Source organism: Anopheles aquasalis, chromosome 2, assembly GCF_943734665.1.
Source record: "Anopheles aquasalis chromosome 2, idAnoAquaMG_Q_19, whole genome shotgun sequence".
Taxonomy (NCBI): domain Eukaryota; kingdom Metazoa; phylum Arthropoda; class Insecta; order Diptera; family Culicidae; genus Anopheles; species Anopheles aquasalis.
In genome coordinates, this window is record NC_064877.1 from 69,160,131 (window position 1) to 69,175,646 (window position 15,516).

The following is a 15,516-nucleotide window of genomic DNA, read 5'->3' on the forward strand; positions in this document are numbered from 1 at the left end:
ACGAAGGATCCGCTCGCATCGCATGGATGGTGGATTTTCAATTTAAAACTTTCATCCACGGGGTTGCCAGCGGCCGTAGCGACCGCGGGCGTGGGTCATCCGTTTCATCATTCATCGCTGTCACCATTAACGTCACCATCATGTCGGGCCCACGGTGGCGACGACGCTGGTGCGACCGTGAGGACGATGACAAGACGACAACACTCGGCGACGGTGTGCGCCTCTGGTGTGGCGCTTACCGGTCAACACCAATTGCAGCTCATATTTCATGTGCAGCTCATATTAAATACTTTCTTTTCCATTCTCCCTGTCTCCGGGTCTCTTTCCTCCTTCTTGTACCCTTTTCCTCTTTCCCGTCCTTTCGGTTTGTGGGGACATCGCTCGTTTACTGTTTTTTAAACTGTTTCCCGCGAATTTTTTGGGGTCGATTTTCGTGGTCGGACTGTTGCGGACCCCCCCTTCGGAAATGATGTCCCGGATCCCGGATCGCTGAACTCACAGCGGGCTGTTGCTAGCAGAGGGAATGTCTTTGCCATCAATCGTTGTCTTGGAGGAGGTGTGTGAGAGGCAGAAACTTCTTGCTTTTTTTTGTGTGTGCCCCGTTCTCCCCGTGGCAAAAAGATACAACATTTATGACGCCAACATAATTGTTTTCTTGTCGCTGCACGTCGACCACCATCAAGCCAAGCACCAGCACCTTTCGCCGGACAAGCAAGCAGGAGCAGCACCGAAAACAAAAAATGCGGGGAGCGCGAGAGGAAATGGAAAAACAAATTATCTGAAAAAAGAAGTGAGTGGCTCGGGCAGGAAGGATGGGGTGTTCGAAGATAAATTGGCATTTTGCAACAAATTAAGCGGGCGGTTCGGCATCGTGTGGGGTTTTGGCCACGTGGGCAGTAGTGGCCCCAAAAAAGGGTCCGCGGTTCACGCGTGATATGTTGTTAACAGTTCGTCCTATCCGTGGGCTGCTTCTTTCGATGCACTCTTGCTCTCCTTCTTGTCACTTGAACACTAATTGATCGCATTACTACTATTCCGTTAAACCGTTGACGCAACGGGTCGGTCAGATGAGTGATTATTAGATTAGCGTCCAATTAGCGGCACGGTTTGTTGTACTACTGCTGCTGCTGCTTCTGATAGTTGATCGAATATCGCTCGTATGACAATCGCCGAAAAGGATTCATCATTGGCGGCCGCTCTAGGCGCCGAAAAGGTGCCAAGTGAGTTAGTTCCACCCCAAAGCGAGGTGTCATTTTGCGTTTGCGACTGTCCGACGGTAAAAGCGGCGCCGCAGAATGGCGTTAATTGGCATCACTTGTTGTGCTCTCTCCTAGTGGAATGCTAATTCTGTGCCGGCCGCGACTTTTACGGGCGCTGCATTGTTTTATCTTAATTTTAGTACGCTCCATTTTAAAACCTGGCGTCTCTCTCTCTCTCCCTCTCTCTCTCATCATAATCATAGTTATGTGTCGCTGATTTGCGTTCCCAGCGTGCTCCTGCAACTTCCTTTCTTTCTTTCTTTTTCCCCCCTTTTACGCGTCCATATTTAATGTAACGACTCGCGCACGACCATTCCTCCCTTTTTTTCTGTTTATGTTTGCTTTAGCCCGATTTGATTGTCAAGTTGGTGTCGGCGTCGGTGGCGGAGTTGTGATCGTGGTGGCGCGAATGACATTTTCGTGATGAAAAAACCGACCGTCCAGCGAACCATGGTTCACTCGGCACCGAGTTGATGATGTGATTCGCGCGGTGCCGCTTGGCTTGTCCACGACGATCGTAAAGCTTGATGTCGGTAGCCTAGTTGATGTGGTTTGATTAAAATGCTGCCAGTTTGCAGGGAGGATTGTGGTTGGTAAGGGGGTGGGTGTGCTGGATGGTAGTTGCATCACGACTAACCAATAAAAATGGAGCAAAAAAAAGGAAAGAAAAAAAGGAGAATAGCGAACCCAGCGAGCCGGGAATAATCGGCCCTCAAACTACCCATTTGTTTTCCGTCCGTTTCTGGAGTTTTATGTTGCCGAAGAGGCGAAAGGGAAGGGGTGGTACGGTGCACCGCTCCAAGGATTTAAAATCTCCATGCCGGTGTGGGAGGGAAAGGGCTGCTGCTGCTGCTGCTGCGGGTTGAATGATACAAAAGCGAATGAGAAAAAGCGCAACAATCACGGCACAAACCAAACCACACCACACCCGGATGGTGGCACCGCGGTGAGAGTCGTGAGGATAGAATTTCACGTCGATCAAAAGCGGCACGAGGCACGAGGTGGAAATCAAATCTTCAAAGTAAAACCGAGGGAAAGCAACGAAGCAAAAAGCGAGCAAAGGAAACCGTTTGCCGTGCGCTCGGTCTGGAAAATGGCGCTCCGGTTTTTTTTTGTTTCATCCTTCAATCCAATTATGCATTCGAATGCAATGTTGCACAATGCACCGAGTGTTGTTTTGCTTCTTTTTTTGTTTTTGCTCAGCAGACGGTGCAGAACGCTGTTGAGGCAAGTTTTCAAATGCTTTACACGATCGTTAACAGCGTTTGTGAATGAAGTGATCACTCGTTAACGTGGGCTCTTGAGCCGTATAAAGGGTATTGATGAAAGAGTGACTGAAGGGAGTACACTCGGGTATTAGTGTTCCACAAAATTACTAACACAGGAAAGCAAAACTTCTGCTACAACATAAATGATGTCAGTCCCGTTTTGTATCCACTCATCACTCCGTGACACACATTTTGATGGATTGCCGCTAGGTTCCTTGACCGCAACCTCGTGAGCATTTCGTCACGATCGCATTCACCCCCGTTTTTTTTGAGGAGGGAACCAATTTTACGAAATTGAAAAACGGGAAGCCCTAGTCACGAGTCACGGGTAGTTTTAGAGAAATCATGATGCGCCGTGCCGGTTCGGTCCGAACACACGAGTATTTCAGTTTCCATCAACCAAACATCGCGAACGTGTTCGGTGTCACAGGGAAATCTTTGCGATTGAAATGTTTGGACAAACTTTCGTGTCTTTTGGGGCGCAGTGGGTGTAGGTGTGTGTTGACAGAGGAAGTAGGATCCGGCCAAGCCAATCGCACGGATGTTGCTGCCTGGAGCGCAACGGAAGACAGTGTAACGCGTTTGTTCTTTTTTCCCTTTTTTTTCGGAACCCGACCCGGATTTGAACAACTCTTCTTCTTGTTCACTTCCATTCGTTAGTTTTTCTTGGAATATTCAAATTCCACTTCTTTTCCCGCCCCCTCCCCTTTTGCTGTCGTTGTTGCAGAAGGACACATTTGTCACAGGGCAGCAAGGAAAGCAGCAGCTGCTGACGAGCGCAAGAATGTTAAGCATTTCTCAAAACAATATCCCGGTGACATGTTTGGACATGTGCGCGTGTGAGGATAGAACCTTTTTGGATGGAATGGCTGGGATAAATATAACCCACCGCCTCGCCATCCCTTTTGGGTGTTTTGTAGCGTCTCTACATTCTGTTAAAGTTCTTCCAAAAATCGTACTCACAAAGAATCTCAATAAACACATTTCTTCTGACATGCACGCCCGGACACCATCACCACACTTCAAGCTTCACGGGATTTACCAGTTGACCGGTGAAGTGTCTCCCATCACGAGGCGCTAGACGTGGTGACCTTTTTTTTTTCAAGTATTAGCCCGGCGGTCACACTTCACTGTTCAACGTTCGTTCGTCTTATAGGAGCAAGCAAACGACAACTAGTGCATTTGCAAGACGACGACGGGTTGCGATCGTTTCCCAGAACTAAACTGAACCCCTTTTGAAATGCACATTTCCTGCGCTCTCTGGCCTTCGAGCGCGAACACAACTCCACCGGCACACATGGCCATTAACAACATACCGAAGCGCAAAGTGGGAAAGGGATATTTGTGTTACTTTGTGGTTTATTGGACATGCTGTTTTCCTCTTTTTTTTCCTTCGAATTTTTGGGATCTCTCTCACTCTGTTCCCACCATCCATCAAACCAAACTCACTCTGCCCCCAAGGGGGGTCTAGATTGAAATTTTGCTGCCACCAGGAACGACGTGACGCCTGGTGGTGGGGTTGGATTGGATGTAATAGTTTTGGTTCACTTTCGTCGTGTCGTGTCTTTGCGTCCGCGCTTCGGCTGCTGAGCGAGCTTCTCAAGTGTGTGGACATCAATCGACATTCCGGATCGCTTCGGAATCTGTTGCGAGTAGGAGCAGAACGCGACTACAGACACTGCCACTTGAGGTGCTGGTGCGATGGGGCTGCTGCTGCTGCTGCTGCTGCTACTGGTTAATGGCGTACAAGGAGTGGGCCGTAAAATGTTTCACTTTTCAGGGAAGGGATTCACTCTCTAAGTGGTCGAGCGGTGAACGTGTCTTAAGTGCACCACCATCACCACCACCACCGCCTGTAAGCCATTTACCACGCTGAAAGAGCAGCAGCAGCAACCGTCTTAAGTGTGATGCGAAGGATGCACGTCAGAGCCAGAAGACATTATGCGTTCGAGTATGTGCGTATGTGTGTCGCACAAAGACGAAAAGACGAATTGAAACATTTTCTTACGGATGACTCTTGTGGTTTCTGGGTTACATTTGAGTTTGAATACGAAAACCCATTGGCGATCGAAATCAATTGGGAATTTTGAGTTAAAAATAATATGTAACTATTCTCCTGCAGCGCAAGGAACAAAACTCAAGTTCACTAACGACAGAAATGAATTCATACATTTATAGAATCCCTTTACAGTTGCTAATATCTTTTGAACTCTATTTCACGTCCGCCAGTTGAAATGCCTTTGATACACTCGTTTAGAACACGAATTAACAAATGGCCATTCACAGCGCGACACTCCCTTTAACTTGGAGTGTCCTTTCGCTTGATTTTGGCCAGGGAAAAACCGAGCCGGTCGTCGGTCGCTCCATGATGATATATGCCCTGTGCTAATTGTCCATAACGCCGCAAACTGGCGCAGTGAAACGTGCGGAACATTAACTTGCCGTTTTCTTTGATTTCATCTTCACTTTATGCTCGTCGTTTCTCCTCCTCCTTTTGCTCTGCTGCAGTGGTTCCGTGACTGCACCCCCCCCCCCCCTTGCCTTGCCGCGCTGCTGTGCTACTCGAGCTGCACATCTGCACAACTGCATTTTCGCACCCATGCTCTCCGGCAGCTTCGACCAACCGCGCGGTACATTTGTTTTTTTTTACCCATTTTCACCGCCCAGGTTTCCTACAGCCCGGGTGTACGGGGGGTGATCTTGCGGCCAAGCTGTGTGCCGCCTTTTCCTTCAGCACCAGCACCATTTCCCGTTTTGTGCACCATTGTTGTTGCACCATTGCAAAACCGCGTGTCGCGCGAGTGCTTTGGCCACATGTTTCTCCAACCTTTACTTTTTTTTTTGTTTTTTTTGCCTCTTGCCAACCAACCCTTGGCTTCTGGCGACATTTATCGAACCGTGAACAAACGAAACCACCGGAACGCGCTCGCGAACCGGGCCACGGTGCGGCCAAAAGTGCTGACATGTTGGCTATTAGTTTTGGTTGCCGTGTTGCCAGTGCCGCTGCTGACGCAAACTCCACTTGACTTTTGGAGACCGAGACCGCGATCGGTCGGGCAATGGCTGTGAACCGCGAACACACAACAGCTCCCCCTCGCTTCGTTCCACCCGTTGCATGTTTTGTGACTGATCTTTTGCGACATCTCATTCGTTTGGATGAAGAGCGAGGAAAGCGAAGAAAATGAGAACATTCGCTGTGTGCTCCCGTTCGCGTTCGCGCTAGTTTCACTTGCGCGGTAGCCAAAGCGGGTGCTTCTGTTCGACTGAATCGACTTTTGAGAGTCGACGAGTAGAGGAAAACGGATGAGTAGCACACGTAGTCCAACAAAAAAAAAAGTAACAAATGGGACAACTAAAAGTGGGGTTTGAATGATTGGTTCGGTTGTCTTCGCCCTCGCTCGGCTGACCGTCACGATCGCCAAGTTTCCTGTGCCTTTGATCTTCCGCCGGTTCGCCGACAAATTTGGTGGCCAAAGAATGCCATACGGGAACGCGAGATGTGGAACAAATACAAATTGGGCCCATCCGTTTGCGTGAGTTAACTGGCGAGTACAAACCGGGGAAGGGGGGCCCAAGGTAACCAATGCTTGATGATCGCGGACCTTTCGGGTTAGAAAACGGATTCCGAAATCGGCTCATGCGATCGGCAACAACTGAGTATGCAAATGGCATCACCGATGGAGGGAATCGTCGATTGTTGACCGATGGATCGATAATTTAGCACCTCACCACATCGCAAGGTGGAGGGTGTTTAGGACGTTTCGTTTCTCACTTGGACGAAAACAAACGGTTCCCGTTTTATGACCAACGATTTTTGGGGCCACCACCAATTATCGATTACCAAAAGCAACAGCGACGACGACCGACGTCGTAAATTACGTTCACACCTTGGAATTAATGGGGGGAATTCGCATTTTGTATTCGCAAAATGTTTATCTACTCAAATCAAACTGGCAAGTTTCGCTCAATACGTGATGATGCCAACTGTAGTGCAGCACATAACTCAACAATGAATCCCGGGTGGAGGTAAATCCTGTCACCAGCGAGCCGGGATTTGCGTCCCATCCATCTCCAAATCCGATTAAATGGAGTGTCAAATGCGGAAGCGTACCCACCTCGGTGTCTGTCAACAGTTTGGCCCTCTGGCCACGGAACGTTCTCCGTTGCTGCTTCACCGAGTGCTATTTGGTTCGGCCGTTCCTTTATCAAATGCACCCGGTTGTGTGCAACGCTGTCGTTCACTTTGGAAGCTACGGCAGCAGCTTTTTTCTATTCAATCCGCCCGGTCCATCGGTCCGGAAGCACGACGATGATGCTGCTGAGGGCTTCAGGTTGTCGAGATTTTGCACCCTGAGGTTTGGGTTTTTTTTTACTCGAGGGCCCAGCACGAAAAAAAGGTGAAAAGCATTTCTAATCCTTCGTTAAGAACGCCAATCACGTTCGCCTCTGGTATGGCTACGGTCGTGCCATTCCTATTTCACCTCTCGAGCGATAGTGCCTTCCATTTCGGGATGAATGATTTCGGGGAAATGTTTTTGCACATGGTGGGTGTCGACGTTATCCTCGGTTTTTTTTTTGTTATCTTCACTGTCTGGCCACCGCCACAGCGCGCTCTACACTGTTTCGTCCCGTGAGTGAAAACGAGATTTAAATATCAATTTGAGGATCGTGCTTTCAATTTAGTCCCGTCGGTTTCGCGTTCCAATGGGCGCAGAAGAGCGATTGCCAATCCAATTTACGGCCCACTTTTCCGGGCCAATTTTCCCGACCAGGCCCCGGGCCGGGTGTCTAGTGTCTGCCGTGGGCGTGGTGTGGTGTACCACCAGCGGCGTGTCTGGAATAGTTTTGGTTCGGTCCTTACCTCTCCTCACTACCCTTCTCTCTGTGTGTGCCCTCTCTGTACATGGGTATTCGATTGGTCGCCAAACTCCTTTCAATTTAAATTTTAATTAAACATTTCATTTGGAGATAAATTTGCCACAGCCACACATTCCTCTCCTAGCATCGTTTTTTGGTAACATTGGTCTGCTGTTGGGCTGCGCTCGAGGACATCATTTTCCATTTGTGCACCGCACCGCATTTGGCGGTCTTTTATGCAGCGCATAAATTATGCAACCACGAGAGGGATGACCGCGAACTCGCGCGCTAAGGTTTATGTGAATGTGAAGCGTGAGGGAAAATTGGGTTCTAATTGAATGATAATTTTGGAAGCTGTTGTTCCAATTAAGCGCCATGCTTGGTCGGTTGCCGATTATTGCAGAATTATGCCCGCATGTTGTGCCCACACGAATGCCCGTGACTTCTGTGTCTGTAGCAGAATGTTTAGATAATTAAACAGAAAAAACAACGATGCACGTTATGAGTCATTGGAAAAGCGAGAACCGTTCCTGAAACCCCTTTGGCACGCGAGTGGAAAAACGATTTGTCAAACAACGCTTCAGTTGTTTTGTTTGTCGGCTTGGTTTGATGGTGAAGCCGACCGACACTTCAAAGCGAGGCGTTTAGAGATCGCGCGTTCTCAAATATCGTTCGCCTTTACCTTTCTGCTTCGTCATTTTTCTTTTGATGTCGTATCGTATATCGCTCTGCAATCCACCAGCGTTCGCCACCCGACAGGGCATTCTTCCTGTGATTTGGCTCACGACACTGCGCCCTTCCCGTGGTGAGGTATTCGTTATTTTGCTTTTAATGGCGGTTATGGCGCACCTTGAAGTGAGTCCAACAATCCGGAAGTACGCCGGGCAGCAGTCACTCATTAACGGTCGTGCGCGACTTTTCTTTCATCTTCGCGCGCGCGCGCGCTTTTCGCGCTTTTCGTTTGTCACGCTTTGATGGTGGATTTTTACGAATAGAATTGATAGGAGGTCGCGATAATTGTGTGATGGTAAGGGTGTACTTTGTAAACTGAGAAACAAGCGCCAATGCCATCCATTCACTCGACAAGTACCCATCAAATCTGTCTAGCATGCATCTAGGAACACCGACGCTCGATGACTCATCTCTTGTTTCTGGCGAACGCACGTCAAAAAATCGGGATATCCCCACAGTTACGGCCTCTTGGCAGTAAACATGTTTATGCTACTAGCTCCTCTTCCGAATCACTTGGTGTTGGCAGCAAGCTTCTGGCAACAAACATCACTGCCCGACCACCGATCAAAATCGGACACCAAGCACCGGAACACTTTACCCCAAAAACCGAGCAATGGGTGCCATTTTCAATCTTCAAAGAAACATCATAATCTGCCGCCTGTCCGCCCACTGCTGCTGCTCGCTCTCTCGCACCGAACAGCTGCTGCTTTGGGCGCGGAAAAATAGCACCCATTAACACAGGGCCCTCTCCCAAGAGGAGGCAGAAAGAAGGGAGATGGCGGTACGTCGTGTGAGGTGACGATTTGGTGACGAGCGAAACCCCCGCCGAAGTGGCGGGAGCAGCGGCTTTGGGCGTTGGGCGCTTTGTAAATACCCGGCAAACAGGCCATTAAGCGAGTGTGCACCGTCGGTCCGCGCGGTGGTTTTTCGTGAAAACCTTCTTTAACGAGACGACGTGAAGGGGGATGAGGCGCGCGTACGCGAAAAGTGGGTGCACCGTTTCTCTCTCTTCCGATGCCATCATCATGTGTGGTATCCACGTTTGAAGCTCTCACGGGAGCAGCAGGAGCAGCAGCATCAGATCAAAGCATAAGTGAGTTGACGGAACACAAACTCTGATGCGGGAAGGGCATTCCAATCGACGTGCTGGTGTGCTCCCCAAACACATCCGAGCAGAAGGGGTTTGCGCGTGAAGACGGCGGAGGACACTTTCGACTTCGTTACTCGGCTGCTCCCCAACCGAGTGGCTGGTGGTTCCGGATATTTGACTTTTTCGGCGTTCGCTTTGATTTTGGATCGCAAACTCTTCGCTTTCATCTCTCGCTGACCGTGGACTGTGTGTGCGACGCGCGACTGTGTTTGTTTAGCCAGACCTCCGTCCTTGTGCCATTCCTTTCCACCACCGGAAGATCGGTTTTCTTCTTGCTCGCTGCTTGTGTCTGCCGTGACAGCTTCTCCTTGTGGCCGTGGGCCCGCCATTGTTGTTGTACCCTTTCGGTCTTAAAATAAATGATACTCATACATTCCATGTTCTCTCTCTCTCTCTCTCTCCCTCTCCACTGTCTCCACAGTGTTACAGGAATGTGCAACCGACTCGGAAGAACTGATCTACCAAGGACGGGCACCGTCGGCCTGCAGTGCACCGCCCGATCTGCTGCTGACCAGTGACCGGGAGCAGATGCTGAAGGTGAAATCGTCATCGGTCGGCAGTGCCGGCAGTGGGCCGACCAGTAAGGGTGGCCAGCATCACCATCACCATCACCACCATCAGCAGCAGCAGCAGCATCACCACGGGCAGACCGTTGTGGTCGGTGCGGGAATACCGCCACATCATCACTCAGCCTCCCATCATCATCAGCAACAGCAGCATCACAGCAAAGCGCAGAAGGAGGTCCTGCGGAAATGCTCCGGCAAGACGACGGTGATCGGTGGTTCATCGGGAGTGGCGACTGGCGGTGGCGCTGGCGCTACGAACACGATGAACACGACCGCGGCCACCATCCGGAGCGATCCGGATCGGGTACGATTGGAGGTAGGTGTCAGTCTGAATGCAAGACTTTTTGGGACTTTAATCGATTTCAAAATGTCTGATCAGACATTCTCGATCTTGAGTTCTCTTCTACACTTTCCAAACAGCGATATCGCTCAACATATTAAAGTAATTAGAGAGCGTTCATCAAAACAGACAGAAACAGCACAGAACAGGAAGCAAACAGAACTGGTGGTTCCTCAAAGCATTAAGGGGGGACTTCGGTATTTTCGGGCCAAAAAAGGCCCGTTTTTAACGATTTTTTGTGACGTAACCATTCAACTGTATTTTTTCAAGTAAATGAAATAATAATCTACAACTTTTGAAGAATATTTGGTATTGTTTTGAGCAACATTCATTGGAAAATGAATCCGTGGCATCAAATTTAGGCAATCGTGTCTACGAAAAGGTTCTTTTTCCGGTGCCGATCGTAGTGACATGACGGGTCATCAGAAAAATACAAATCGATATTCGTTAGAAAGATTATAAGTTTATCTACGTAGCCCCGGAGAGTTTTTGTTGATTTTCCATTTTTTCGATTTTTGACCGATTTTTGAAGTTGAAAAAGTGATGGTTTTTGCGATTCTGCCATAAAAAACGAACTTTACAAATTTGTTTAAAAAAAAAGTATAAACAATTTTAATGATATCTCGACGGAGTTACCTGGCAAAAAGTGTACAGATTATGTGTAAAAAATTTCAAAACGATCGATCCAGTAGTTTTTACGGTACGATGGGCACCGACTTTGTAAACGTTGGTTTAGGGATACCGAAGTCCCACCTTAAGTAGTAGCATCTTGATAATCAACCGATTACTCGCATTCTCGCATGCGATGCCCTCACAATTGTCCATTGTGTTTGTGTCGCGCTTGTTGACATCTAGCGCAATCGCAACGCGGAACGCTCCAACGAACGCCATCGTGACGCGCCTCCTATCTTGACCTACACTCATCTAGACCGCGAGAAACCGATCAGTGGGTTGCTAGCCTTGCTCTGGTGGCTCATTTCCGGCACTGCTCAGGCTAATCTCAAAGAACGGCCGCTTGATCGACCTGAGGTGTTCACACACTAAACCGTCGACCGTGTCTCTCGCTCTTATCACTGCCACGCGTGCCTCGCTGCTCCTTCTTTGATGTCCGGTCCGATCATACCTGATCGAAGAAAGGAAATGCTTCGAAGGAGCTCTGTTAGTTCCGATCAGTATGCAATCAGACGGTCTAATGAAGCACAGCGGAGGGAGGAATGAGAAGGAGAGAGAGAGAGAGAGAGTGAGGGACGTCGGCGGCATCTCAGTTCTCTGATGAAATATCAATAGACCGTCGTCCTCGTCCTCGTCATCGTGAACCGCGAAACCGATTGACCGACCGGGCCTTTTGATCGGCGGCACGGCACACATCAGAAGGCGGCACCGACATCATCATCGGCGGCATATACATGTGCGCGACGGGGTTTGAATGGGGCCCTCGCCACCCTCCCTTCCCCGCCGCCACGTTTTGAAGTTTGCCGATTTATTGTACCAAGCGTTTTTTCCTCTTTTTTTTATGATTCGCGATTACATTCATTGAATGAAAGAGAGCCCGCGACTGTGACTGCGACCGCGATGCGAACTCCTTCACCACCTTCACCCTCGCCCCCCACCCCGTATGCCGCCAATGAATGGTGTGTACCATCGGTGGCGGCCGCGAAACCGGTCACCGGTGCTGATGCCGCGTTGCGTGCGTGCGTTGATAGCGGCGAGCAACACGAACAGACACACAGCCACACAGGGGTGGAGCATGATAACAAGCGTCGACGGATGCCGTGATAAGTTGCCTGCAGCACTGACGGGTGCATCTGGCCGTTCGACATTCGACACAACAGCTTTCACTCTCTCTCTCTTGCGTTCGGAGACATTCGGAAGGACGAACAGTTTAGGACACATTCCGGTCACTTATCAATCGCTCGCTCGCGTACTCGAAGCCGCTCGCGGTATGTTTACTCGCGGCAAGCATCGACCGTCGTCCGGCGCGCAATTCATCTATCCCGCTGCCGCCGCACACCATCATGCGCCGCTTTGGTCGGCTCTTATCAGACGCATGGTCGCGGCGGTATCTCGCGGCTGCTTTCTGTCGGTCCCCGTCGACGATCCGCGGACTGCGGCCATGGCAGAGGGGCAGAGGGGCAGAGAGAGAGAGACGCGGTCGCGCGCGATATGCCGCGCGGGTTTGAGAGGGCGCGAGAGCATAAAAAGAAGCCGCCCACCGCGAGTGTCCTGGGTGTGAATGTGCGTGCGTGACGAGGAGAGGAGACCGTTTGTGGTCGTCATCGTCGTCGTCGTCGTCGTCGTAGTCGATGCTTTGATTTATTTATTTTCCGGTGTTCACGACCCAGTGCGGTGCGTCGAGACTTTACACTTTCATCCATCCGTCCGTCCACCTGAAAAGGTCCAACCGCAGCCCCCGCTCCCCCTCTGACCAGGTGATTGCTTGCGGCTTCCCTCTTTTCTTGTTAGTCAGCAAGTCACAGGCCACCGCCGGCCTTTCGCTCACGCGCCCAGATTGGTTCATTAAACTTTTGGGGCAACGTCCACCGTTGGTTTGGACCACGGCCACGGGCGTCTGATGGCGTCTGTCAAGTGTGTTCCGGGAACTGAAATCGTGATGACCACGGGGGGGGGAGGAGATGTGCGCCATTATGTGGCGCTGTGGCTGACGTTTCCTTTCATTGATAAATACGGCAAAACGGCGTGCTGAGAGGTTGACGCAGATGTGCCTTTCGGCTGATCGATGACGTTGAGGGCCTGTCGAGAGTCTTTGGAGGGAGGAGCGGCGCATGGTTTGCTCCCCCCCGGGGGAATGGGATTCTAATTTTAAACCCCAAAGTACCGTGCGCTGTGGTTCGCACAAGGGGAAAAACACTCATTCGAGACGATCGTTTTCAACAACCAACCAAATCAAACTCGCCGACTGGCAACTGAAGATGTGGCTCTGCCTGGTTAGCTGGCCGCTGGCACCCGGGGACGGAGTGGGCTCTCAAAGTGTCCAAACCACAACGGCAACTGCCTTTTCATCTGCCTTTTCGAGGCGCGTACCGAACAGTCGAGCGCGAGTACCGTGAGTGTGCGAGTAGATGGAGGGTGATGCGTAGAGATGATGTGAATCCTATCGAATTTATGTAAATTGCCTTCAGGTTTTACGAGCGCCAACGTTCGGCTCCCCCCCTCGTCCTCCTCCTTGGGTCGCCGAAGAACGAAACGCATTCCGTACGCTGGAGGGAAGGAAAGAGAGCGGTGATGGTGGTGGTGGCCTGGATGGATTTGGTCTACGCCACGCACGCACCGCACAGCACGGTGATGGTGATTTCATATGGATTCTCCATTCGAAAGCCGCCAGCCCCTTTTTCGGTGGGGTTCCATCTTTGGGGTGGCGACGTTCGACGGCGCGACGTAGAAACTAGTTTCGATTCGACCACCACCTAGCGAGGCCACAAGAGGGCACAAGACACTCCACGCACCCAGCATTGTTGCTGCCCCGGACCATACACTGGGGCGGTCGGTGGCCCCTTGCTTTGCCCGTTAATCCGCTCGGGGGGGTTTGGAATTGTTTTCTCACCTCGCGCGCGATCACCCTCCCGTTTGGCATTCCCGTCTCTTCGAAGGTGACATTCCACTCGGCCTAGGACGCTTATATGGATATCGTTGACTGCTCGCTGGTGACGCAACGTGGCCTTAAGCCCTTCAAACCACCCGCGGTGGCGGCTGGTTGGCCATATTTGCGCTGGATTGAAATGAATCGCGTCGGCCTCGATCGCTTGATCGTTTGGTTTTGAGCGAACTTTTCGTTCAACCTCATAGAAGAAAGCCGGAAAATAGTATTACCGTGGTCATCGTGGCCAGACGCGAAGAGACAGAGAGAGAGAGAGATTGTGATGACGGTTCGGTCATCAAATGTGGCCACTATCGGCAGCCATCGCACTAATGATGCGTGTGTCGCGTCTGGAGCGCGGCCAGCTAACCGACGGAGCGATTCGTGCTCGAGATAAGGTCGTCCAGTGACCGGTTCACACAAATGGACGGTCAACTCCCTCTCTCGCCGATGGGTGGGGGTAGTGGCGCGGGAGGGACACTCATAAACCGCACCACTTAATGGAACCGTCGCCGAACGACGCGGCGGCGTGCTCATTGAGCATCGTTTGCTTTATCGTTTGGTGTGGAGACGGGACGCGACGGGACGGGAGATAGCGCAACGATAGCGAAGAAGATGGTCTTTTACATAAGCCAGGGAGCGACGAGCGAGGGAGAAATTATGTCATCAGATCGGCCAGTGATAATCGTAAGCCGCGGAGGATGTTATCGACAGGCGAGCAAAAATGGAACCCTGTACACTTGTTTTTTTTCGTTTTTGAATGCGATCAGCATCAGCATGGCCCGTCTAGACTAGAATGAATCAGAGCCACTCCGACACCGGAATACTATCCGTGTAATCAGTGCTTGTTAGCACTCAGCACTAACAAGCTGTTTTTTTTTTGGGAGGGATAAGAGGGAGCAAAGGGGCGAACATACTATATCACCCCCAAGATGCTCATTTGTCGCTGCTGACCACGACGACGATGAAGCAGCAGCAGCAGCAGCGAAGAAGCAATTGGGTTCTGGTTCGGTGATAAGTTTTATATGAAGATTGATTACACGCCAGGCAGCAGAGTATATGAGTTTATTGCTTTCCGTTAAACCACAGCTCAAGGGAACTAGTTGTCCCCCCCCCGCTCGTTGAAACCAATCGAGGACATTTGCGGTAAGCTGTGAAATGCGATAGAATGTTGAGAACAACTGTTGCTGTTCATTCGAAAGAGATCATTTTTCGTCTTTTCCCGAAGAACTGAATTGCTATCCAAACCAGATCCAGAATGTTGACAATTGTGTCCTGGTTCAGCTGATAAGCGGGAGTGTGCTCGGTGAGGGGGGGGGGGGGGGGAAACATATTCAATGAGTTGTTCGCGAAAACCCATCGATCGGGACGTTCGCTTTCATCGACCGCCACCTCGCGACGGATGTCGTACAGGTTATTGCCATTTGCTGGGCTCGTTAGCTAATTAAGCGAATGATAAATCGGCTTGTCATACTACGGTCGGTCGGTCGGTCGTCAACATTTGGCGAAGTGGAAGGGAAGCGCGGCACCACGGCATCTCTATCTTATCTATCACACGGTACCTGCAAGCGTCCTCCACTGAAAGTGTGTTTGTGTTCTTATCAGTAAGGGAAGGGAGAGGGCAGCGGGAGAGGAGAGGACAACAACAGGGCTTATCTCGCAGTTGTTGCTTCTGCTGTGCGCCGGGTGCGAGCATGAGACGGAGACGGTGCGCCTGTCGTCGCGGGTGATGTACATCCACCGGAACGA

The 15,516-nt window shown here is 50.7% G+C and overlaps 1 protein-coding gene across 1 annotated transcript in view; it reads left to right on the plus strand.

The window, feature by feature from the left end:
- The window catches only part of LOC126573192 (protein naked cuticle homolog), a 66,501-nt gene that overhangs the window by 45,450 nt on the left and 5,535 nt on the right, over positions 1-15,516 (plus strand). The window contains exon 3 of the mRNA XM_050233147.1: positions 9,688-10,148. Coding sequence (XP_050089104.1) covers positions 9,688-10,148 — 461 coding nt within the window. The remainder of the gene's footprint in view (positions 1-9,687; positions 10,149-15,516) is intronic.